Source organism: Haliotis asinina, chromosome 12, assembly GCF_037392515.1.
Source record: "Haliotis asinina isolate JCU_RB_2024 chromosome 12, JCU_Hal_asi_v2, whole genome shotgun sequence".
NCBI classification, from domain to species: Eukaryota; Metazoa; Mollusca; class Gastropoda; order Lepetellida; family Haliotidae; genus Haliotis; species Haliotis asinina.
The window spans coordinates 5,939,402-5,964,463 of NC_090291.1; the positions used below are offsets into that span (position 1 = coordinate 5,939,402).

Genomic DNA, 25,062 nt, shown 5'->3' on the forward strand with positions numbered 1-25,062 from the left:
TCAACATTTACGGAGTCGCCTTAAGACGAAATGAGAATATATTGTGACGTAGGAATACAAGAGGCAAATTGTTAAGTTCTGAAAATATATGAAAGATTATTGATACGTGTGATATATAGGTGAATTGTCGACGTTCCCATCTTTATAGACCCGTCACGGTTGTTGACAGTTTTGAAATTCATGGGAATGATTGGTTGATTTCCTCCTTCCATCGATACACGTGGTAAACAACCATGCGAATGTCACCTGATGCCGTATGTTCAATCTATTTTCAATGCGTCGGTCGTGTGTCACGTGGCATGCACTGAATGACACGAAGCTAGTTTATCGGTCTTTCATCAGCCCTATTTGTTTACATCGTCCACGTTCCACTCGATATTAATGACATACATTTTTCAAGAATCGTGCTAGAATACAGTTTATTACTGACAGTGGCGGCCTTGTGTGATTTCGAAAGCGCTGTGAAACAGGCGAGCGTGTCGCGAAATCTTGGGGAATCCCCACAGTTACACAAGGTAGGTCGATTCTGATTGGTTGAACGCTACATGCCTAGACCACAATGGCTCACGAGGTGGCTGATATCGTTTATAGTCATTGACTAGCTTATTCATACATACATCATTGCAATGTACGATTAGTAGTACATCAGGAAGACGCCCACTGAGATTACTAAAAGTTAACACGCGAAACTAGTCTGTGCCCGCTTCATAACCCAAACTGTGGATTCCGAAAGTTGCGTTCAAACGTGTTCCTGGAAGTCAGCTGATTTGTGTTTTCTCATTAATTGGTTGGTATTTAAGTACCGGGCCCAAAAATCCGTCATCATTTGTCCACAGTTCTTCTGTCGAACGAGAGGTCGATGTATGAAGTACTTGCCTGTCCCTAGATAGGGTATTGTCTGGAAAATGATCAAAATGGCGTGCGGTGATTACGAGTACATTAGTGCTGAAGACATGCCAACTCAGCATTACTGTGAATCTCTGCACAATTCATGTGAGGATATTTGTGACAAATTTCATAATATTTCCATTGACCACAAGGAGACAGTTTTATGCGGAGTGTGTCTGAACGTCAACATTTCCGACTGCGGCCTGCATGCTAATTTGAGCATGGACTGTGAGGAGCAAAACAGAGTTTCTCCAAAACAGACTGATTTCGTGGACCTGTTGTCACAAGACAAGGATGGAGATACCAACCTCCACATAGCAATAATACAGAAGGAGATTTGCATCGTAAGGAATATGATTGGACTAGCTCCTCACAGTGACTGGTTAAATACTGCTAATGGACTGTTACAAACTCCTCTTCACCTCGCTGTAATCACACGGCAAATAGACGTTGTGCGACGTCTGATTACGTCAGGTGCTTCTCCTGACGTCAGAGATCTCCATGGTAACACCCCTCTTCACATTGCATGCAAGGAAGGGTACGACGATATTGTGGAATATCTTTTAACGCCCAGAAACGTTGGAATACTAACTATTACTGATTCGAAGTTACCGCATATTTCCCACTACTTATCAATAAGAAACTACGAGGGTCATTCGTGTTTACATTTAGCTGCCATGGAAACCAATTTGAAAGTGATGGATTTGTTACTTTCCGCCGGTGCAGACATTAACATCGGTGACGGAAAGAGTGGAAGAACAGTGCTTCATTGGGCTACAGAGACAGGCAACAGAATACTGTTACATTTCCTGTTGATGTTTGAGAAACTGGACGTCAACTGTACAACGTATTCAGGGTTGACACCATTAGCTTTAGCAGCAGGTCGGGGCAACAACGACATAGCCGCCCTCTTGATTTCTAAAGGTGCAGACACCGAATACATTGAAAAGGACAGTGAATGTTACTGAATATTATTGAGTGGGTGAGTGAATGTTTGTTTGTTCAATGTTGCATATAACGTCTCTGAAAATCATTGTTTGGTGAGGAACCAGATCCGGTCGGCAGCCGAATTCAAGGCAGCAAACTATTAAACAGACGTGTAGTGTAATGTATCGTGAGTAAACATGTAACAATTGTTCTCGGATTTCGTATGTTATGAGTGAGTGAGTTGTGTTTACACCTTTTTCTTGGCAATATTCCAACAATACACCACGGCGGGGGTCACAAGAAACTGGCTTCACACACTGAATCATGTGGCATTGCACCCATGCTGGTAATCGAACACGGACCTTCGGCGTGACGAGCAAATGCTTTAACCTCCAAGCTACTCCTCCACCCCACTTCTGTTATGTATGGTAAAGGATCGACTATATATCTCCGGAGATTCCTGAATTGCGTGGCCAACTTTTTAATATATATCTTCTGTATCATGAAAGAAAAATCATGACATCACAATTTGTTTTCAGTAAGAAACCAATGTTTTCTTACATATCAATGAATCGAATTTTCAACATCACAAACTAAATTATCGATACCGAAATGTCGGTGTTTTAATAAACTGAGGGGCTAAATAGAGTATTTCTATTTGTGTAACGGAAACTACTCATTAACTTGTTATAACGGATTACGGTTTTTACTCATTGTTTTGAAAGTCTGTGAAAGGCAGTCGACGTCAGAATAACCTAAGGCAGAGTTGGAACATACACTTAACATGCTTGAAATGTAAATCATATCTGGAAAAAGCATGTTTTTGTTTGTTTTCATAGATACGGCGTGGCAGTATTTTGCAACAGCAAGTACTTTGTTTCCAAATATTCAAGAATATCCAAATATTCACATTGAAGAAATACAACCATGCAGAACAGTTCATTTTCATTATACTATAGTCACTTAATATATTTTCAGTTATATGATATAATCAGTTGAGTGGTATAGTATCTTTCGCTCCTCAGTATACATTTTGGGACACCTGTACTGCGTGTGTGCGTGTGTGATTTCAAGTGTCAACTTTAATTTGTGATTCATATTAGGACGTGTGTTTTATACGGGTTATGTGTGTGGTGTTCGTGGAATGATTAGGTACACCACTGAAGTCAGAATATCATATCTAGAATAAAATAAGACTTGATTGTTTATCCAACAATCACCTGCTTTCCTGTTGAGCTATAGGAACTTAAATCCGGCCCTTAGCAAACATCTACCTCAATTTTTGTTATATTTACAGTCTATATACAAATCTATGTTTTCAGTGTTGTTGAATATGATTAAATTCTATTTTAGTAGCGTTGTGATATTATTTATTATTTATTATAGGATATTTATATAGCGCACATATCCATGCAACTATTGCTTGTTCAAGGCGTTGAGATTTGTTTTCCTCGATCACATTGTATTACAATTTCAACTCCCTGGGGAGTATACAGGTCTTGCTGCCACTAGGCGCACCGAGTTTTATTGTGGCTCTTAGATCTTAATGACGTACCCATTTCACAGTTGGGTGGACTGGGACACATAATCAAAGTACTTTGTATTTCCTACTACAAGAAATACGGGAGTTCGTGTTCAACATCAAGAACATCTTTCTACGCAACTGGGGTACAATGACATTTATCAACCAAGTGTACAAATTTATCACGAAGAGCCAATGACGACACCGGGTGTTTGCGATAGGTTTAAAACTGTCCTGCCCTAGGAGTATCACCCTCCACTCCAGCGTCCCCACCCCGACCCCCCACCTTCTCGGGTGGACAGGGTCAGAGGATAGGTGGTCGAGTGTTCGGAGTCGACAAGCGCAGTATTATTACAAGTTTAACATTATTTGTTGCCAATATTTGATCGAATTTTGGTCATGAGTCAGTGATTCCTTTTGCCTTCTAGAACAGACACGATAACACTATAATTGACTACACGTGACTACACTTAGGTTTTCGGCAATTCACCACTTTGCCCGTGACATCAACATCAAGCGAGAGATCCATCAGTGCAATGAAGAGGATCAAGACGTACCACCATGGGTGATGGATATGTCATGTAGGATCTTATCGATGTCCTCAGAGACATACCAGTAAACACACACACAGCCTCTGATTGAGCAATTTGCTGCTGGGAAGACGAGGCGCATATATTTCATTTAAGACTGTATATAACATAAGTTTACTCCTCAGATTAGAGATTTCTTTTCTTACTGGTCCACATAATTGCCGTTTGTTCAAATTATGTTGATATATAGTAATCAGAAGCAATCATTCTAGCATTTAATGTGTATTCACTACATCCAACACTACAATAAACAATTATTATTGGCCTCAGCCGATATACCCACCACTAGTTCAGAGATTGTAGGTGAAAGCTATTTTGTCATTGCTTAGATGTGTTACAAACGTCCAGCTATGCCTACACTTTATTTCTATCCTGGGTACGCCCCTGCAGACCATTAAGACAATTGCGGATGTACCCTGAGATGTACAGTGAAAATGTGTATAAAACATCTTATTATCTATATGATGAACCAGTGTCATGTCACATTTGCACAGCAACCATTGTTTCTGTATTTCGTCGTCGGTGACGTCATTCGTCATTAAACAATTCAAAGCAACGTCAATTAAATAGGGCCGTCTAACTTACTTACTGTTTTATACTATACAAATACATGAATAAAATGGATAATGAAGAAATTATTACACGCGGGCATACGACCTATACGACCCCCGAAACAAATACACCCAATGCAGCCCATGCAAGTCTTTAATTTGTGGCAGGTCTAGTACTTCTCAGTTTCAGTATCAGAAAAAAAAGACAGCTTGTGGTTTCTTGTTTGTTTAATTCTTTTAACTTAATTCAGAAACCGTTTTTTTTTTGTTTGTTTGTTTGTGTGTTTTTTTTTGTTTGTTTTTTTGGGGGGGGGGTTTGTTTTGTTTTTTTTGGGTGGGTGGGTGGTTTGTTGTTTTTGGGTTGTTTTTTTTTTTCTTTTTTTGTTTGTTTTGTTTTTGTTTGTTTGTTTGTTATTTGGGTTTTTTGTTGTAAATGTAATCATTTCGGCGTATAGATGCTACCTAGTGTAGTGGTGGGCGTGACAGTGGGTGGGTGTGTTGACTATATTTTGGTAAGTCACGAACAGTGTGATCTGAGCATTGCACAGGACATATTCTATTACACTCTAAATAAAAGCTCGGAACGATTTACTTTTATACTTAAATTTGGGAAATATTTAAAACAAGTGCAGTACGACGGGGCAACAGGGTGTCAGCTACCAGGCTGCAATTAATCGCTTGTATACTTTGTGGTATAGATCAAGATTTACTGAAGAATCTTACTGGGTTGTTGTCTGAAAGAGAAATAGCTTAAAATATATTGCTTAATGATTTTCTGCACATTAGCACATGCCTTGCTCGTGCCACTAATATGTGATAACTGTTATCTGGGTGTAATACACCCAGTAAGCCTCTAGATAAAAGCGATAAACTGGCAATATAGCACATCCACCTTTATCAATAATATGGCTGACTACACGAAAAAACTGAATCATTCATGATGTGAGCATAAAGAATTAAAGAATTAAACAACGTTCACCGTCGTAAGGATACCTTCGCGTTCAAATGAGGCAAAAATTTCAAAAGATATGTAAGAAACCTAATTTTGATAGAAACACATAACTCCGTTTAAACTGGGAAGTGAGTGAGTTCAGAGAAGCAGAACCCAATGAACTCTGGACGTTCATCATTTAGGGCTCTTGTGTTACGGAAAGGGTTGGTGGAAAGGAAATTTATGCGGTTCATGAACTGTGAGACTAGTTTTAGCCCCAACCTACCACCAAAAAGTGTCACTGAAAGCTTGGTAAAGGCGTCATACACTAATATACGTGCACTAGAATGTCTTTGATTCGACGAAATACTACAAGAAGTCGTTGATTCGGCGAAATAGTAGATAGTGGTGGGGCCCTTCCTCGGAAACGTCGTTTCTCTTGGAATCAACGCGGCTGAAAGAGAAAGTATCTGCGTTTCCTGGAGCTGGTTATCTCAGAACCTCCGGTCTGGATATAATTCATGGGGCTTGGTTTCACTGGCTCAGCATGAGGGTTGTAGTATGAGTCCGGTTCGTCCGAAGAGCGATACTCAAAGTGACATTAAAGATAATCTGGACGTCTTTTAATACGAAGAAGTTAAGCGTTTGAACTAAGCATCATATTAGTGCATCGGAGTATTTGATTTTGTATTAATATTTGCAGTTAAGTATATAAAAGTGCCTGAACCGATTATCTATACATACATAGTTATATCTAATTTTGTTTTTAATATTTGCAATCACTGAAATTAGTCTACCAAATAATTCTGACGTTTCGCTACAAAGGATCGTACAAAGATGTTTCGTCATATTCTAAAATAAATATATTTTATAAATATATTCATGACGTGGTCACCACCGAATAGAACCTTCATATGAAGATCCATGACGAAATCAACTGCTATCCCGACAACATGGGTGACACGTGTATCTAGAATAATCTCACTGCGTAGTCTGAGATCATTTATCTATTGTATTAGTGGGGTTTCACAAATTCACTTATTTACAATATGATAATGTACTGGAATCGTCGTTTTCACTTCTTACCGAATATTCCAGTTTCGAAACAAAATCTTTAAAAGCCCCGATGATGTCGCACTGTGAGCACTGTTTGAGCACTTAATGATATGTGCATTTATATTGCGCTAAACTCCATTAACGAGGTGATAAGTTATAGTCACATGAGTTATCCCACCGGGTACCCATTTCTGCTGGGTGACCAGAGGCAATTTTGAACAAACTCACTTCCCTAAGGTGAGACCACATGTATCATATATGCTTCGTTGTGGGGCAGGAATGAAGCACTGAAACTCTCAGGAGTCAAAATGACGATCACCCATCCCAGTCCTGTCCGCGCCCATCTTTGCATAACTTATCCTGGACCATACGCCACCACATGGATGCGCGTGCGTCCGTGCGTATCTGTTTTGAGGGGATGAGATTTTAGGTGTTGTCATGATAATTACTGTTACTCTGGGAGGGTGGAGGTATGGGTGCATTACACAAATAAGACCAATCCCACTGACCAGCCATGCACAGTAAATATCCAATACCAAAGGCAGTTTGTTTACGATCTGCTGACACAAAGTCATAAACATTTTAAAAAAATCTTCACAACTGTACAGTTTCTTCTGCAGTTTTGTTAAGTTATTCAACCAAAGGAAAAATAAGTTGGTAAATACGGGAAGAAAAGAAAGTAATTTCTTTAAGTTCTGTTCCCACACTTAATGATGTTTATGAATGTGACAGCAGGGGTTCAGTTTTTCTGTGTGTAAAATCCACTTGTCACAGGGCAAGTGACTTTTAGAAAGTAACTTGTCCCGACTATGTTTCCACTGACCCTGATTTTATGACATAATCATGATACTGTAATTATGAAAGAATAAATCAACGTGGTATTTGATGTTGATGTTTCCTGGACTGTGTATCGAAAAGTGATATCGCAAAGAAAGACAACCATACTTTATTATCAATACGAAATTTAATGGCTACATTTGCAGCAGATATGAAAAGAAATTCAAGTTTATTTGCAGTTTGAAACCATAAGGGGAAATTTTCTAATAGCCCACGGACAAGTAAGATAACATTATTTTATTGCCCAAAATGAAAATCAACTTGTCCCGGGCGTCGGGTGATGGATTTTTAAACCCCCGGTGACAGTGGAAAAATATCAATAAAGACAAACGATTTTTTTCAATTTCAAGCATATACTTCAATTCTTTTAGTACAGATATCTAGAAACCAAACAAGAGGGTCTGAGATCAATAGTATTACCAGCCACATCCATTTTGATAAAACACTGAACAAACTTTAAGGATAAAACCTAGTGTATTGTGTGAGTAGGCTCAGTACGAGATTCAGATTCTTGTATGGTTGTCAGGGAATAAAGAAGTTGTTATCCATATCCCAACCTCTAACTGCCACTCAAGCAAGTCATGTTGATAAAATACATGTCACAAAGTGGCTTTTAAATGATGTCAGTAAAACAACAGTAATTCAAATACGTATCATAATCTGGAACGGATCTAATCTTCACGACTGACAAGATGACGATCTGGTGATTAGGCTGGCTGGCTGGCTTGCTACCTCTACAGTTCCCCGTTGCATAGATTTAACACTTCTGATGACAACTACTGAATTATCTGGCCAAGACTCAATTATTTAAAGATCACAGCCTTATGTCATTTTAGTGTGACAAAACAGCAAACAATCAAACAGTCAGCTAATCATAATTTCAGATTACTACACTTAAATATTAGGTTTGTTTGAACTAATGTGGCCATTATTAGAATCCAGACAAAACAATAAGCAATTCATCAGAACCCAACACAGTGGACATTTCAGATTCTTCTATCAGGTCTATTCCTAATGCTACAAGCAATGATAATCCAGATATATGGCAACCATCTGTAAACATTCCCTCTTGACCTGACAATTCAGTGATTGAAACTATCCACCCTATAGTGAGTGAGTGAGTGCAGGGAAGAGTGAGTCGTGGAGAGGATGAGTGAGAGAAAAGACAAGTAAAAGGATGAGTTAGTGAGTGAAAAGGGCAAGTGATAGAATGAGGGGATGAGTAGGTGAGGGAATGAGTGTGAGTCAAGGGATGAGTGAGTGAGGGAATGAGTGTGTGAGTCAGGAGATGAGTGAGTGTGTGAGTCAGGATGAGTGAGTGAGTCAAGCACCACTCTGAACAGTTTTCGTGTTATATCACAGTGTGTCATCTTACTACAGTAACACACCACAAGGTGGTGCAGGTATCAAATGTTCAACACATCAGTGAAAACCATGAGCAGAGGTATGTCTACAACCAGAAATATCTAGTAGAATGTATATGCTTACTTGGTTCTTATATTACTCCCTATTGCAATTAATTGATGAGAGTCATCGTTTCTGACAATGAAATAAGTAACAGAGATACAAAAAGATATTTTAGAATGAAAAACATAACATAAAATAGTAGATACAACTGTCAGTGTCTTGAATAACAAGTCTGTTTGGACATTTTTCATTTGTCAAGCGCAGCCCCACGCATGATTAGAAACCAGTAATTCAGTATCATTGCCTGGGCCCCACAAGCCAAAGAGTGGAATGTACAGTTCGGTGGAACACCAACGCCACACAATGAGTCATGTACAGACCTGTCAGTACTCATTGGGCTGCCATCAGACAAGCATTACGTGGGAACATATTCAGGACTTATTATCAAGACAGGACATTGAACTGCTTGAAGGCACTTGAAGAGACGTGATCCATAATCTGACCAATGAAAGGCCAAACATATGTGTGTTTCCTGTTTCAGTCCATCAAATAAAGAGGGTAGGCTGGTGAAATGTTTTGTTCCTGGTTTTGCTTTTTGTTTTGTTCTCTGCAAACTGTTACTTGGAGTATGTCTGTAAAGCCTCATTTTCATATGAAGTTACTAACTATAGCTTAATATTAAACTGAGCTCAACTAATCTATGCTAGTGGAATAAACACACCCAATAAGGAAGCTATGCTGAATCTTGAGATGTGGTCAGCACATCAGGGTCAGTCGTGAGAAATAGGCATGATTGGATGGGCAATGGTGTGGGGGCTTACGTATGAGAACATCACACATTAACATGGAGGGCCATGGTTATGTTATCTTCTTCTCCTGTTCTGCCTGTGACTGCCGGCCTCCTCTGTGTATCAGAAGCAGGCCAATGAGAATGCAGCAAGATCCTAGCCACCATAGCACTGGTAGCCGTTCTTGGAACATCAGATGACTGAGAACTGCCTGTGGAAACATATCACACAATATACACATGTACATTCTGACAAAGGTGCAGGAATTTCCACAATAAAACTGAGTGTATATCACGTGCATAACCGCAACTGATGTGATGTTATAATAATGTAATGCTGCATGGAACTAAACCTTTCTAAACCAGACTTGTCTGCCTTGTTAAAAAGTGTACGTGTGATGCACTTTTTATAAGTGTGCTACACTGTAACTCCAAGTAATGAGGGCAGTGTAATAATGCAGTGTTTGAGCATATACAGTTTCTGATAAAACATTGTATCAAAAGATATCCTCCTCCAGATCAACACCTGCTTAAACCAGAGAACCCCAAATTCAGGCTACACCATGTAACTGAGTGTATTCATTAACACACTAGATCGCGCATAGGGCGTGTGTGAAATAGGATCCACATTGGCAGTCTATACAATGTTTAAATGTTACAGTCATGTTAGAAATTTACTATAAGTATAAGCAGACCAAGTGTTCTTTTATTACTTTTCAAAATCATACAAATATGACAATAAACTAATTAGGGTTACGAGACAAAATATAAAGACGTATATTGGCTTCGTCCTAATAGTTTTTTAACCATTTCGACCACTGGCAGATGATTAACCTTCTAAGTGTTTCATTTGTTTTCAAAATACATTTATAATGAAGCAAAAATGACTTCACCGTAGTCGATCTGTCTATAACTAAACTCTCAATTGCGCATACGGGCTGCGCAGCAGAGGTCACAAACCAATCACGAATTCTGGGATATCGTCTGGGTAATCACGGGAAAAAAACAATAACAAAAGGTACAACCAGTCCATGGAAATATTGCCTGTGTATCAGAGTGAGTCGCCTAGCATCCTGCCTTGATATACATGTATTCTAATTTGCAGATCTCATTTGATAAAAAACACCCAAAATTCATGTAAAAAACAGATCTTTTAAAATATTCATAAATATACAATTCTTGTGAAAGTGAATAACAATTTCAATTCACGAATAGATCTGGTTTGATTCACCGAATACGAAAAAGTAAATAGTAACAAACCTAGCAAAGACAAATATTTATTTGAAACAGCATCTGATTATCAGTCATTAATATTTTAGGTTCTAACATATTTTAAAAGTTTTTTACCAACTTACTGTCACTAGAAAGTTTCCTGCTGTGTTAGTGACCGTTGCCTCCACAGATGATGAACACAGTTGCAGAGACTTGGTAAACAGTGTCCACATCAGTCCATTGCAGAGGAAGATGCCCACTACACCGCACAGTCTCACAACCAGAACAGTCTGAAAACCAATACAATAGAAAAAACATAAACATCTCAAGTATTCTTAAACATTTCTGACAGGTGTACATAACGTGATAGCTGTTCATTAATGAGTACTCTGTAGAGTATAAAACATTATTCTGCACATAGTATGAAGTTGGGCAAATTACAGCTTTTAGAGAGAGAGAGAGAGAGGAACAGGTTGCTGAAGACCCATTCTTACCTGAATCTTCTCAAAGCTTACCACTACTGCACTGATGAATAAATTGAAATTATGATTGCAAATCTTTACAAATGTGTGTGTGTGTGTGTGTGTGTGTGTGTGTGTGTGTGTTTGTGTGTGTGTTTGTGTGTGTGTTTGTGTGTGTTTGTGTGTCTGCATGTGTGTGTGACTGCACATGTGCATGTGTGTGCGCTCGCGCTCGCATCCATTTTCAGGAGAGTTTCAATGGTCATTTAATAAATTTTCAGGACAAAAGTTAAGGATCATCTATCTAGAAAATGACTTAACAATAACCCTAAATGCTGACTTGTTCTTTGTTTTTGTTAAGTATATAAAACAGGTAATATCTTCAGAAATCAATGCTGTTTTATGACTGTGTTAGAATTTATATGACATTATTTACAAGTCATATAGTAAGTACCACGACAAAAGGAAATAATTGTATAATTGTGACCAAATACTTCATAAAGAAAAGGATGAATCTATGGAGTGCTGCAATAGAATGTTACAGGAATACGCAAAAAATGTTTGGTAAGACTTCAGCTCGCATCCTCCTAAATTTTAACGATGAAGAAAATTTCTTTGAGTGACACAGACATGTCTTTGACTATGAGTACGTTCGGATACAGTTAAAGAAATATGTTAAACTTCATCCTTATCAGATGAGTCTATATTCAGGTTATATGATTGACTCGAATTAAACTTAAGGGTCCGATACGGGGGAAAGTCTTTCCAAAGTTGTAAATATCACCTTCTCATGTTTTCCTATCTCTTCCTCCACCATGGGAAATTCAATGCCCATGCAGTTGTTGTATGCTTCCCAAATACTTTCACTGACATTATTTGCTTCGTCATAACTTGTTGCCAACTTGGCACAGACAGACGCTAGGGCAGCCATTGACCCCGCAAACAGAGCTAACAGTAATCCTTGCGAGGTCATTTTAAATAAAATTGTGCCAGTTACATTTGACCAGATACAACTAAGATACGAGCAGACGAATTTCACATGTTTACATGGATGCAGCCATTTTGTAGTTCCGCAGATCTATACCCTCATTTTTATTATCATAAAATACGAGAACGTTGTGTTGTTGTTCTTTGTCAGTCTGGGTGATAAAATATATATTATTATTTATTATTCTAATTAAAACTCGCAAAATTAATTTTATTCTGATAATCTGGATAAAATGAAAAGTCATTGTAGGACCGCATTCGCTCATCAAAAATGGCGGAAATCATGGTCAGCGTGCAAGCTTACTGCAAGCTTCTTTTGCACGCAGCTAAATACCCACATTGCGCTGTGAATGGAGTCCTTTTGGCTGAAGATTCCAAAGGGAAAGACCATCGTGGCATTCGTTTCGTTGATTGTATACCATTGTTTCATATATCACTGAGCTTAGCGCCAATGCTGGAAGCTGCTCTTTTGCAGGTGCGTGCTCTGCCCATTCTCACTTGATGATTTATGTTCCAATACGGTTATATCCAGAAAGAGAAATATATGCTGGGTTGGTTTCAGTTAAATTCAAATGAGGACACTTTACATTTCTTGTATCACTCATTTGGACTAGCAAGACAACCTTAAGCGTTATAATGAAAGGGCCACCCGGTGGTCAGAACTCAGTATGACTTTTAGAGTTACGTCCCTTGGTTAGGTCAGGATCTGTAGTTTCAAAGTTAGAATCCCACATCACCTATTTTGACACTTTATATGCCTGGGTTTGTTTGTACAACGTTTGTCTCTCATCCTACATTAACTATGATTAGGCTTACAAATCAAAACACTGACATGAATTTCTGGTTTCTTGTTACTTATCCACCCATAACTAAGGATAGATTACATAGTGTGTGTTCATTTTTATCTGTGTGAAAGGGACAGTTCTCACCATGGTTCTGCCAGGTTCCTTCACAATATTTTCTCAAACCAAAGGCAACTAAGCATGAGGTCCATAACATCAAAAGAGACATCCCTATTCCCAGGGGTTGTGCAGACTAACTTTCTTTGGTCATGTTTGCATTAAAAGCACAGATGAAAAAGAATATTGTGAGTTCTGTTTAAAGAATGAGCGACAAAATACTTATTGTTATCTAATGAGATAAGCAGCCAATGTTTGTCAAACAATTTCCCTTCAATATGAATTCTGTTTTGTTGTTTACGCCCACAAGAACCAAAGTTCCTTTGCTTGAATGGGAGTCTTGTGTATTTAAATGAGATACGTCAAGTGGAATATGTCGATACTAGGATAATGGTGAATGCTCTCAGGTTTTTTATTTAACATTGTACATTGGTCAGTGTTAAATTTATGCCGTCAACACGATAAAAACAGTGTATCAAATACTGTGTTTTGTTCTTGTATGATAACGTCAGCATAATAATACATCCACATCAGACCTGTTATTTTATAGATTAACTGCTATTCATGATACGAAGTGTGCCTCACCTGGAAGCTAGCGTACGCTAAATAGCATTCAGAATTGTTTGGGTACGAACTTTTTCGAGATAAAAAGTTCAAAAGGTATGTGCGAATGTGCACTTTCATGATTTGGTAAGCTGTGTTCCTATTGATCAATCTCAAAGGTTACTTGACGTCAGTGTCAGATAGGCCTACTTGTCACTATCAAACCCTGCTGATCATCATTAATCCGGATTAGCTGACCTTGTCTCATGTCAAAACCTGTGCACACCTGGGCTTCACTTTTCATGATCACTGGAAGATCAAAGCTTCATGCTTATAAGTGAAAGAATTTTGAGCAGATTTAGTTTGTTTGTGAAATTTACCATCCAGAAACGGATATGGAATATCCAGTATAGACAGTCAGGTCTACATAAGAAATTGTTCGTTTTTTTTATGGAAATTGATAGTAAGGCGAGGTTTCCAGATATTTGGGGGTCAGGGTATCGGGATCTCACAGTACTGTCTAATGCCCATAGAGAGCTCAGAAGCTAGTGGTATATATTGATGTGTAAAGCTTTTGTTTTGTCATTCATCTTATGGTCTTTTTAGAAGCTTATTACAAAAATTGTTACATAAGGGTATGTCTGTTTCTATTTCACAGTAAGTGCATTAGTTTATAGACATGATAAACAAGGGGAAAGTCAAGTCGCATTGAAAATTTACAGAAGTGGTGTGCTTAGGCAGAAACATTTCTCGTGAAATAAGCTGTACATGTTTGGGTTTGTTTGCTGCTGCTTTCAGAGCAAATGACCCACTGACCCTTGAAGAAATTAGCTTTTTCAGCTCAAGTTTCGGTTTCAAGTTTTAGCACTTGTCAAGACAGTAATGTATTAAAAGCTCTTGGAGATCTACTTGTATGGTCTTTGTGTGCCTGTATGTGTGGCCTGTATATGTAGTTTAATGGGTATCTTTTCAATTCCAGATCGATGCATATTGCCGAAGCAAGGGCTATGTGATAGGAGGCTACTACCAGGCTAACCAACACTACAGTGATAACCAGTAAGTATTCCCAGTATTCCGAAACCAGTTTCCTAGATCTCAGTACTTCCTTTACTCCCTGGCATTCCAGCCGTCATTTGATTTGGGTGACCATGACCTTATCCTCAAGGTCACCACAACACTGCAACCACTTTTCCAGTTTCAAACTTATGTAAACAGGACATCTCATAAAACATTGCAGCCAATATCTTCAGTAATGTTGACAGCCTACATTGGGTGATTATGCAGACACCAGTCATTCAGGGATTGGGAGAGAGAACTTTTACAATGGGCCATTTTCAGGATTATTAGCCATTTCCTGAATTTTGAATGGGTCACGACCCTTGTAATTTTTGTATCAATAGTAAACTTCCAGGTTTTAATGGGCCATTCTTCATTCTAATGTACAGAATGGCCCATGGCTCTCCCAATCCCTGGTCATTTCAGGCATCTTGTATATGACCAAAAATAAGTAGTAAATGTGTTTTAAATATTCCTTTCTTCTTTAACTGTGGGGACATTGCCTAATTGGTGGCAGTCACTTGTTGAAACTGACAGTATTGTCACCAAGGCGACTTTGTACTATTGATCATGCTCTTCCATTATTTCATGCTTTTCTGTGTTCCAGATTGAACCATATGGCCAAGACAATAGGGAGAAAAGTGGCAGACAACTTTGCAGATGCTTGTATATTTATGGTAATGTTCCTTGTTACAATAAAGTAACAAATCATAAACACAATAAATACCTTTGAATATCAGTTTACTTGCATCCTTACAATCTACGACTGTTATCATGCTTACATGAACGCGTAAGTTTAGTCAGTTCAGATGGATACATGTCCATGAAACATTGAGATAGGCGTATATCGACTTTAAGTGCAAATGTCAAGTTAAACGGGTAATTTTGCTTGTGGGGACCATGAAATCATTTTGAGATATCCAAAATATCAAGACATTCGTATCACGTTAAGAGGGTTCAAATAATGATATGTAATGAAGGATTTTGCGGGGACTGACAAATAATAGATAGATTATAGACAACTGAGAAATTGACTTGTCAGAGTTCAACACAAGGGTAAAAAGGTAAGCAGATAGGTACTGCTTCAGGCATCAATATGTTCAAAGCTGTTGCATAAGGCCAGTGGCAAACCAGTATGCTGTAAACAGTATGTCTGAAGTGCCATGCTCCAGGTATTTGCATAGCCCTACTATCTACCTGTAATCTTATTCCCAAATTGGATTCAAAGGAAGAATTGGTCACATGAAAAATCCATATTGATATGGATGTCAGGTGTGGTGATGTTGTTGAATGCTTGACATCAGCATCCTGGCTTCTAGCTGACATTATCAGTTACTGGTTTTTCTTGTACAGATGTCATTATTGAAGACTGTTGTCATATAGTTGGAATACAGCTCAGTGTGGTGTCAGGAAACCGACACAAAGAAGGAAACCTGTGGTCTGAAGTTTGTTCTGTTTAATAAAATTCGAGTCTGAAATATGAGTCATGAGTCTCACCAGGTGGGACGACATTAGTAGATTACACAGACCCTGTTTCACATTGGAACAAGTAAATGTTAGTCCAGCATGTTGAATGGAATTTTGGTTGAATTATGCTTTTACAGTTCAACATATTTGATGTTTACAGATAGACAACAGACATGTGAGCCCAGAGTCAGTATCTCAAGTTTTCAAGGGATACTCTCTCCGAGACAACACTTGGAAGGAACTAGAAAAGAAGTAAGGTTCTTAGCTAAGGATGAAACACTCAGATTGTCTAGTTGCCATTTTAAGAAACCACTAACTTACAGATCAGTGCACATAGATATTATAAGTTGGTACATTCCATACTGTCATGAACAGTTGGGTAACCCAGGCGTTAAAGGCCTGGGTTTGACTTACCATATGGATACAATGTGAGAAGCCAGTTTCTGGTGTAACGCACGATGGTATTGATGGAGTACTACTAACAGCACCATGAGACCACCTGTGCTGCTTAGAATGAACAGTACCATTTATTGGAAAAGTACTTTTAGTTTTGTTCATGTAAACAGATATTGAAAACATGACAACAACCCTTCTCCTGTATGGGCAGTAAGTGAAGACTCTCTTGAATTCTTTATAACTGTACTCACTCACCTTAACAATCATATAATCCTATAAAACGTGATTGCTTTACACAATTATGAGCTTACTTTTGCAATATGATTGTTATGGCACTAAAATATGTTCAAGCTGAAATTCAGTGTACTCATATCTGTGTTTTGTGTTTCAGACGAGTTGTTGAAGAGGACGCTTTAAGTGCAGCATCCACATTATTAAAAGCTGAATCCTACAAGAAAATATTGGACTTTGACAATCATTTTGATGATATAAAACATGACTGGCGGAACCTAGAGCTGAACGACCTCATCAGTCGCTGCACATAACTCGACATTCAGGGATCTGTGAATAATCCTGTAATATATGCTCCTGGACTGGTACTGAGAGACTGTGAGAGCGTGGGTCAGTCAGTGACTAGGGGCGGGGTCACGTTCAAGCTGTTACCAGAAATAATTGTGTATGTGCATGGTGCATGGTTCTCTGAATCTGGTTGTATGGCTGCAGGCGAATGTGAGTGAAGTTGCAATATTCACAGCTATGTAATGTAACAGTTGTCTCTCTTGTTGTAAACCTATGTTTAAATCTTAACAAATGTTGTCCTGAGTGCTCAAACAACCCATTTTTGTCGGAAAAGAATGAACTAATCATTATCTCTGTGACGTAACGATATCTTGAAACAAATATCCGTGTCAAAACACATTGCCCTATGCACTTACGACTGTCATTTGATGTGAAGATCGGAATTTAAGCATTTAATTACTTTTCACTCTTTTTATTAATATTTGTATAACATTTTTAGGTATGTTAGAGTTTCATGTAAATTCAATTTTCATGTTTGTCATTAATTTTCATTCAATATTAGTATCGCCAAAAAATAAAGGACTATATCATTTGATGTGATCCTGTTTGTTGTGTGACGTTAAGCTTGTTTAGTCAGAAATATTCACTGTAGTTGCAGGTGCTGTCTAGTACAGAGTTTAGCCCAGTTGTAGCTCTCTATATATATATAATCATCATACATGATGCATCATGCATCTGAGATGCATGAGCAGAAGGGCAGTGTTTCCCATGATGCAGAAAACTTGCGTATTTAACTTCCCCAAACATCTCTATGACTCCCTCTCATGACACCAGGGAGTCATGATGACTCCCGTCTTTTATGCCATGGGCAAACACTGATTAATCAATAATCTTGACTCCCAAAAACATGTCCATGACTTCCATTCATGACACCAGGGAGTCATAATGACTGCTAAATTTTAATGCCTTGGAGAAACATTGAGAAGTGTAAGAATCAGGCTGAGGCAGAAACCTGTCCAGGGCCCCATTTCAGAAAGCTATTGTAGGGCTACGACTGTCATAAGTTTATGTTGCAGTATAGGAGTTAAAACAGACATAGCCCCATGATAGCTTTGTGAAATGGGGCCCAGAACTTTTCCACATCTCTTACCAGTTTGCAACTTAATCCAGCAAGTATTTCAGCTTTCATTCATTTGAAAATGAATAATACAAGGAGTGAATATTCAGAAACACTATTAAAGAGAGAGTCTTGATGTTTTTTTTAATTATCCATCCTCACACTTTGCATCTCTCCCTTCTCTGTGAATCCTGTGTGGTGGCATGCTTGGAACCCTTAGCATGTTTTCAGTTTCCTCACCTCGCCCAACACACCCAGCAGTTATATCCCCTTGTCAATGTCACAACTCCAACAGTTGATACAGCACTGTTTCTTCTCACATATGTTTTCAGTCAGTGCATTTTAAACAGAACATAAGTTATTTAAACAGAAAAATGTATTTATTTGTTGCCATGTTTGTGTAACTATGTATGTATAATGAGGTAAACCTGATGGTCTGAAACTCCTTACAGTGTTTCTTTCATTTTCATGTACCTTTCATTGGTGGTAAGTGATGCTGTGAGTCTGATGGTCCTAAGCTCCTTGCAGTGTTCCTTTCATTATCATGTACCTTTCTTTGGTGGCATGTGATGCTGTGAGTCGGATGGTTCTAACCTCCTTGCAGTGTTTCTTTCATTATCATGTACCTTTCTTTGGTGGCATGTGATGCTGTGAGTCGGATGGTTCTAACCTCCTTGCAGTGTTTCTTTCATTATCATGTACCTTTCTTTGGTGGCATGTGATGCTGTGAGTCGGATGGTTCTAACCTCCTTGCAGTGTTTCTTTCATTATCATGTACCTTTCTTTGGTGGCATGTGATGCAGTGATCCTGATGGTCTTTAATTCTGTGGATTATTTCCGGCATTATCATGTACCAGACTCTCTGTAGGTATCCACTGACATTGTCAATACGCAAGCCTTTTTGTTATTATCAAACTAATTATGGCCATGACTGTTAAATGTAGGCACTGACAATTCCTCAGATACCTGAAATTCTTCAAAGACATTTGGAGGGTAATGTAGTGAAACGAGACAAATATTATGAATAACAACTTCTTTTTTGTTTCTCTCACATTTCTTTGCTAGTTCTTTCCCTTTCCTCCTCCACCTGAAGAAGAGGCAAGAACTAATCGAGAAATATTGTGAGAAGCAAATAAAGAAGTTGTCATTCACAACATTTGTCATCAGATATGGAAATGTGACTGTACATCAACAAATGTTGCATATGCTTCACAACACTGAAACGTCAAATCTTCATGGGTAATATGTAGATATAACATGGAACATGAGTTGTGTGAACTGTTGGTGTGCAAGAATACTTTGAGCAAGGGGTAATGTGCTAGGTAGCTTATATGTTCTCCTGTTTCTGTGGTTACTGTTGTATGATGTAAATGAGGACTTGCTCATACTATTTCCAAACTTCAAGCATACAACTTGACATCATGGCCTTTCTTCATTACCATTTGTAATTAAGGTGAAAACATGGGTTCAGTTGGGTAGGTTTGATAAAAGTGGCTTAAAATTAAACTCGCTCAACATGTTGACAGTCTTTTATTCTCAACAGTAATGTCGTACGATTGTTTTTGTTTATTCTGATTATTGAAGTTAAATTTGATGGGATATAGTGGTTTGGTAGTCATGCTGAAGACCGGGGCCCCCTTTCACAAATCACTAAGGTGATGGTAAAATTCGTAACTACTCGCCTCTTTCCGTAACCTGCTGGAATGACCCGAGTAGTTGCCGGAATGGCCCGAGTAGTTACGAGTAGTTACGAATGGTGATGGTAAGTCACTAAGTAGTAAAGATTGCTTCGTGAATGTGGCCCCAGGGCTTTACTTCTTGACTCAAAAGCTGAAGCCTATTTCTGGAATTATATTGTTGTCATATTGCTAGAAGTTTGCTAACAGAGACCTAAGCCCATAGTCATTCTTTCACATTGGCTTTTATTTCATAATCTACAAACTGCAAATGAATTCATGATTTAGAGTTTGTGTTGTCCTCCTCTTTGGTTACAGATGGTGAGGAGAGATTGTCGGGATGAAATATGATTTATTATCTTTCAGTTTGTTTGCTTTTAAGTCTTGCATGTTACACAATCCATTGTATTCAGATAGACTAGCTTGTGTGTAACCATGGATACTTCAGTGTAGCATGGGAGTCCAACATCTTAGTGAAATAATGAACCTGCAAGTATTTGTGTCACAAATCGAGGGGAACTGTTTTCACAAAGTCATCATATTCTTCATTATTCAGGATAGTATGTCTTTATCAATATAAGTTCCCACAAACCTTGTGCAACCTTGACTTTGTACTTTGTTACAATGTTCAGGCTCCTTCAGTTAATTGAAGCCCAGTGTGTGATTGAAGCAGTCCTGGTTATCTTTGACTTCGTTAAGTTTTAAGTTAAGTCCAAAAGTACTTTGATTAAGAGCGGTGAAATCCTAACTCGCAAATAAAGCTTATTGTGTTTCATTTTCAAGTAGTTCCCAACCCAAAAGAAATGCTTGATAACAAAGTGTTTCTAAGGGCATAGGATGGACTTGTTGGTGTCCTACCCTAACACAAGTAACTTTTAGGATCTAAGAAGTCTGCTAGGTTGGTGTAGTGCATCAAGGTGACAGTTCATTAGGATGAGAGTAAACTGTTGTCTAACTAAATGTTCCACCTAAATCACCATCTTCCTTTAAGACCTTAGAAAAGCCAGGTTGAAATTGGTCTTCGACCTATGCTTGTAACATTGTGATTGGATGGTCAGGGCCTCCTTTTCACAAAGCTCTCATAAGCCTAAGATCTCGTAACTTTTCTCCCAACATTCGTATCTCCTATACTGTAACATAGGAAGTAGGAATGCTACGAGAAAAGTTACGAGAGTTTTGTGAAAGGGGCCCCTGGTTTGCAGACTTGGTTAATGCATGTTATTGTAGCCCAGTTTTAGAGATAGATGTTCAAGAAATCTCTCTCTCTGGATTGTCAGCACCAAACTCAAATATTTACAGATGGTCATCATTTCGCTGGAAAATTGACAAGTGCAGCATTAAAACACAGGACCCGAAATCAAGACCTAAAGTCTCGACCAGATAAGAAAACCTTGCTTCAGAAGCATCTCCTGAACACTACATCTGGTTGATTGTCACTATATTGAAGTTTACAGTTTTGTACAGTTGTTGTGCGACAGATTTCTCCTCATTCCTGTGCATGTTTCTTTGTATCATGTTTGTTTACACAGGTGTTTGTACAAGATGTATATTACTTGGGTGCAAATGGTCATCCAACGGTCCAAAACATCCTTCAGTCGAGATGTAAATAAAACTATCAATAGACGGACCTTGTTTGTTGTTCAGCAGTCAACACAGGATCATCGGTTTGAATCCTAGCTCATCCAATTAGATTTGTCTGCATACCTTAAGATTTTCATGGTGTATGACATGAGTGAGTGAGTGAGTTTAGTTTTACGTCGCACTTAGCAATATTCCAGCTATATGGCGACGATCTGTAAATAATCGAGTCTGAACCAGACAATCCAGCGATCAACATGAGCATCGATCTGCGCAATGGGGAACCGATGACATGTGTCAACCAAGTCAGCTAGTCTGACCACCCGATCCCGTTAGTCGCCTCTTACGACAAGCCTAGTCACGTGTATGACATGAAGACAAACACTGATCACACATGCAGAAAATCACTCTCAGTGCAAGAAAATATGCCCACGTAAGTAGTATATTTGACAAAAGCCTCTGTAAAGCTTTATTTCATAAATGAAGTACTCAACTTATCCTTGTTTGCCAGAAGAACGATGAATAATGAGTGAATAACAATGTTCATATACATGTTCTTTTATTCTGTCAGCAGTCATTTCTGGCTTGTAAGCCAGCCTCTTTCATTCAGGTTTACACGTAAAACAGCTGAAGCAGCACCTTACAGGGACTTGTGCCTCACAGGTGACATTGTAATACAGGTCAATAATGAAACAAACAGCGTCAGTCATCTCACCAGATAGGATTAAATGAGTGATGCACAGCAATACCAATGCTTCACAACATCAGGGATTTTTCTTGACTTCATTTCCATGAAACTTAACAAAATGGAATTGTATTTTCAATTCTTGTTATGTGGTTGTAACTTTGGCAGTGAAGCTTGGTGAAGGGGACTTGTAATGTACTGACATGATTGATCAAATATACAGATTTTTGCAGAAAATTTTATGTAAAATGTTGAGAAATCCCTGATCGTGTTGTGGATGCAGCAGCAATGTAAAGGACGACACTATCAGCAGTGTGAAACTAACCAGCATCTCACAGCATGATTATAAATTCACAGATCCTATATACACAATTACACCTGTTAAGATACATAGCACTATCAAGATCTTCCAGTTCTGTGAGCACAAGACCACTACTGCCATAAACAAGATAAAAGCACTACCAAATATACCAGGTCTCAAAAATATATATATGTACAGGACACATTTCATGTACAGCACATCAGTGATAAAAATATTCTGTGAAAAGAACAAATGTTTGACGACAATAATTTCATTTCACAGTAAATTATACATATATTAAAATCAGGTAATGTCATCAGTATCTTGACAAAAGCTATGGGTTTTTTTTCATTCCAAGGAAAACTAAAATTCAGGTCAAGGCTAAACTGACAAAAAAATACTTTAATGATTTTCACAGATGTTCTTTAGGAAAGCAAATACTGTCTTGTTAATACTTGTGGAATACAGAAAGTTTATATACTGAACAAAACAAGTAAGGTATCATGGATTCTTCTTGAGTATTTTTAAGAAGTTGTGGACTCAGTTTTACACCAGATAAATGTTCCCTAAAACGCTCATGATGCCTAACTTTTTCTCTTCAGTATATAGAGACAGGAGTTTAGTTTAACACCACTTTAAGCAATATTCCAGCAATATCATGGCCAGAGACACCCAAAATGGGCTTCAAACATTCCATGGGGAAAATCAAACCCGGATGAGCCAACACCATTAGGCTATCTCACTGCCCCATATAGAGAGGGGACAAAATATATCAAAGCAACCAAATTTATCCATTCAGTAAAATACTGAATTGAAAGACCTGTGCAGTATATCAAGCATTCTAGTCAGTACAAAATGCTTGACATAATGCACAGGTATAAGACACCTCTACCACTGTGTTGTCAGTTCAAATATAGTGTTATACTCACCAAGACAAACCAACCAGGGACACACTGAACCATGCAGAATATTTTACAAAATGTCCAGGCATGGCTTGTATTGAGGACTTAGTGACACTAACATACACACTTTCACCATCATCCTACCAGACAATGATAATTCCTAGTACATTTATCATGAGCAGGGGCTATGTTTTTGTTATAAATTAATGTCAGTTGTTCCAACATCATTTCTCACACACTTCTAACCTGTAGCATCATGCAAATTATTTAATATCAGCTGCTGATTACACAAGGTTTTATTTGTAAAAACTGACCTTATTGACAACTGAATGTAGTTATGTAAGCACTGTCCTCTTTTTCTCTGGTGTCAGAGTTCATGTTCTAGTGCTGAAGTCATCAGTCACTGTGAGCTTACAGCTTATTTAAGGCAAGTGCAGGCCGCACCATGAGATCTGGTATGGGAGAGAAGTTGTGGAAGAAAATAAAAAAAATCCTCTTCATACATTGCCCATCATCATGAATGAGTCATTCCGCAAAACAATCAGTTTCAGATTAAATCTGAACCACGATGACACTCATTTAAATATATACTATATACATCCATTCCAAAATTAAAAAAAAAAATTTCATTATTATACAACATGATAGCAAAGAGATGAGACAAGTCAGAAATGTAGTTGACAGATTCTACAGAGGAAAAATCTACAGCTCCACAGAAACTTCTTTCCATCATGAATCTATGTCATGGCTTCCACATTTTCTACTGGCGGGGACTTGAACTGAATCTCAAAGTCATCCGAATCATCTTCTTGAGGATCCTCCCCCACCGCTGTGACAACTTGGTTATCTTGTATCTGTTTGTCAGCTTCCTCCTTGCAGACAACTGGTTCCAGCACAACAGGGGGATCCTGACAGGGTAGATCCTGCTGGTGCACCTCCTGATGGGAGACCTCCGGCTCCAGGATAACTGGGGCATCCTGCTGCCCACGCAGGTTAGAAATTGTCTCTTGTTTAGTTTTTTTAGTGCTTGGCGGGCGTTTACTGTCCAGTCGAGCCTTCTTGATGATATCAGATGGTGTGTAGTCCCCTGAGAGGAAGAGGGTCTGTCTCTCTTGGCCTTTCCTCTGTGCAGACATGGTTCTCTCACAGTGGGAGGACCGGCTCCCTGGCTTGATGTTCTCCTTGTGGTGCAGGATCTGTTTGGGCGTGGTCGGGGCTCCTGTGTGTCTGGCAAGCTCCATCTGGAGCCGAAGAACCTCTGCCTTCAAATGATGGTTCATCTGAAACAAAATACAGGAGTAAGTTGTCTGTTTATTGCTGCCACACTTTCAAATATTTCAGCCACTTCAATGAAGATGAACCAGATGAACCAGTCATTGATATAATAAGTAACGCTCATACTATCATGGTCTAATATTACCACACAGCAGTTGGTCCCTCCATCAATCATGGACACCTTGGGGACCATTGTCCCCCGGGATCACCACGGCGTATTTAGCTGCCACTACCCTGATGGAAAGTGGCACAGTGCTAAGCAATTTTTTTATTGCTTAATGGCACTCAACCACACTCAAGTTACAGGACAGTAGTTTGCATATAATCAGTACTATGACAGACACCCTGACTATCTATCAATGAATGACTGTCTATCAATAAATGAGTGTATCAATGAATGAGTGTCTATCAAGGAAAATGACATGCAACAATGACACCAGTGAGCCTAGCCAACTAATCACCTGATAATGACAAACATACGATGCTTAGGTC

General features: G+C 38.6%; 4 protein-coding genes across 4 annotated transcripts in view; 2 read left to right on the forward strand and 2 right to left on the reverse strand.

The window, feature by feature from the left end:
- The first annotated feature begins 914 nt into the window (after positions 1-914).
- LOC137258695 (NF-kappa-B inhibitor cactus-like) lies at positions 915-1,856 on the forward strand. Its single transcript, XM_067796388.1, has one exon. It carries the CDS (start codon positions 915-917, stop codon positions 1,854-1,856), a length of 942 nt encoding a protein of 313 aa, XP_067652489.1.
- A 5,539-nt stretch (positions 1,857-7,395) lies between these two features.
- On the reverse strand, positions 7,396-12,257 carry LOC137258105 (transmembrane protein 42-like). The gene is made up of 3 exons (XM_067795667.1): positions 11,954-12,257; positions 10,852-10,998; positions 7,396-9,708 (listed from the first exon to the last, which is right to left on the reverse strand). The coding sequence occupies exons 1-3, from the start codon at positions 12,140-12,142 to the stop codon at positions 9,568-9,570; spliced, it is 477 nt and encodes a 158-aa protein (XP_067651768.1). The 5' UTR covers positions 12,143-12,257; the 3' UTR covers positions 7,396-9,567.
- Positions 12,258-12,399: 142 nt separating this feature from the next.
- LOC137258107 (ER membrane protein complex subunit 8-like) lies at positions 12,400-21,453 on the forward strand. Its single transcript, XM_067795668.1, has 5 exons — positions 12,400-12,631; positions 14,578-14,654; positions 15,262-15,331; positions 16,282-16,373; positions 16,909-21,453. The coding sequence occupies exons 1-5, from the start codon at positions 12,428-12,430 to the stop codon at positions 17,060-17,062; spliced, it is 597 nt and encodes a 198-aa protein (XP_067651769.1). The 5' UTR covers positions 12,400-12,427; the 3' UTR covers positions 17,063-21,453.
- Positions 21,454-21,949: 496 nt separating this feature from the next.
- Positions 21,950-25,062, reverse strand: part of LOC137258023 (kinesin-like protein KIF15) — a 37,414-nt gene continuing 34,301 nt past the window's right edge. The window contains exon 36 of the mRNA XM_067795559.1: positions 21,950-24,575. Coding sequence (XP_067651660.1) covers positions 24,033-24,575 — 543 coding nt within the window. The 3' untranslated portion in view covers positions 21,950-24,032. The remainder of the gene's footprint in view (positions 24,576-25,062) is intronic.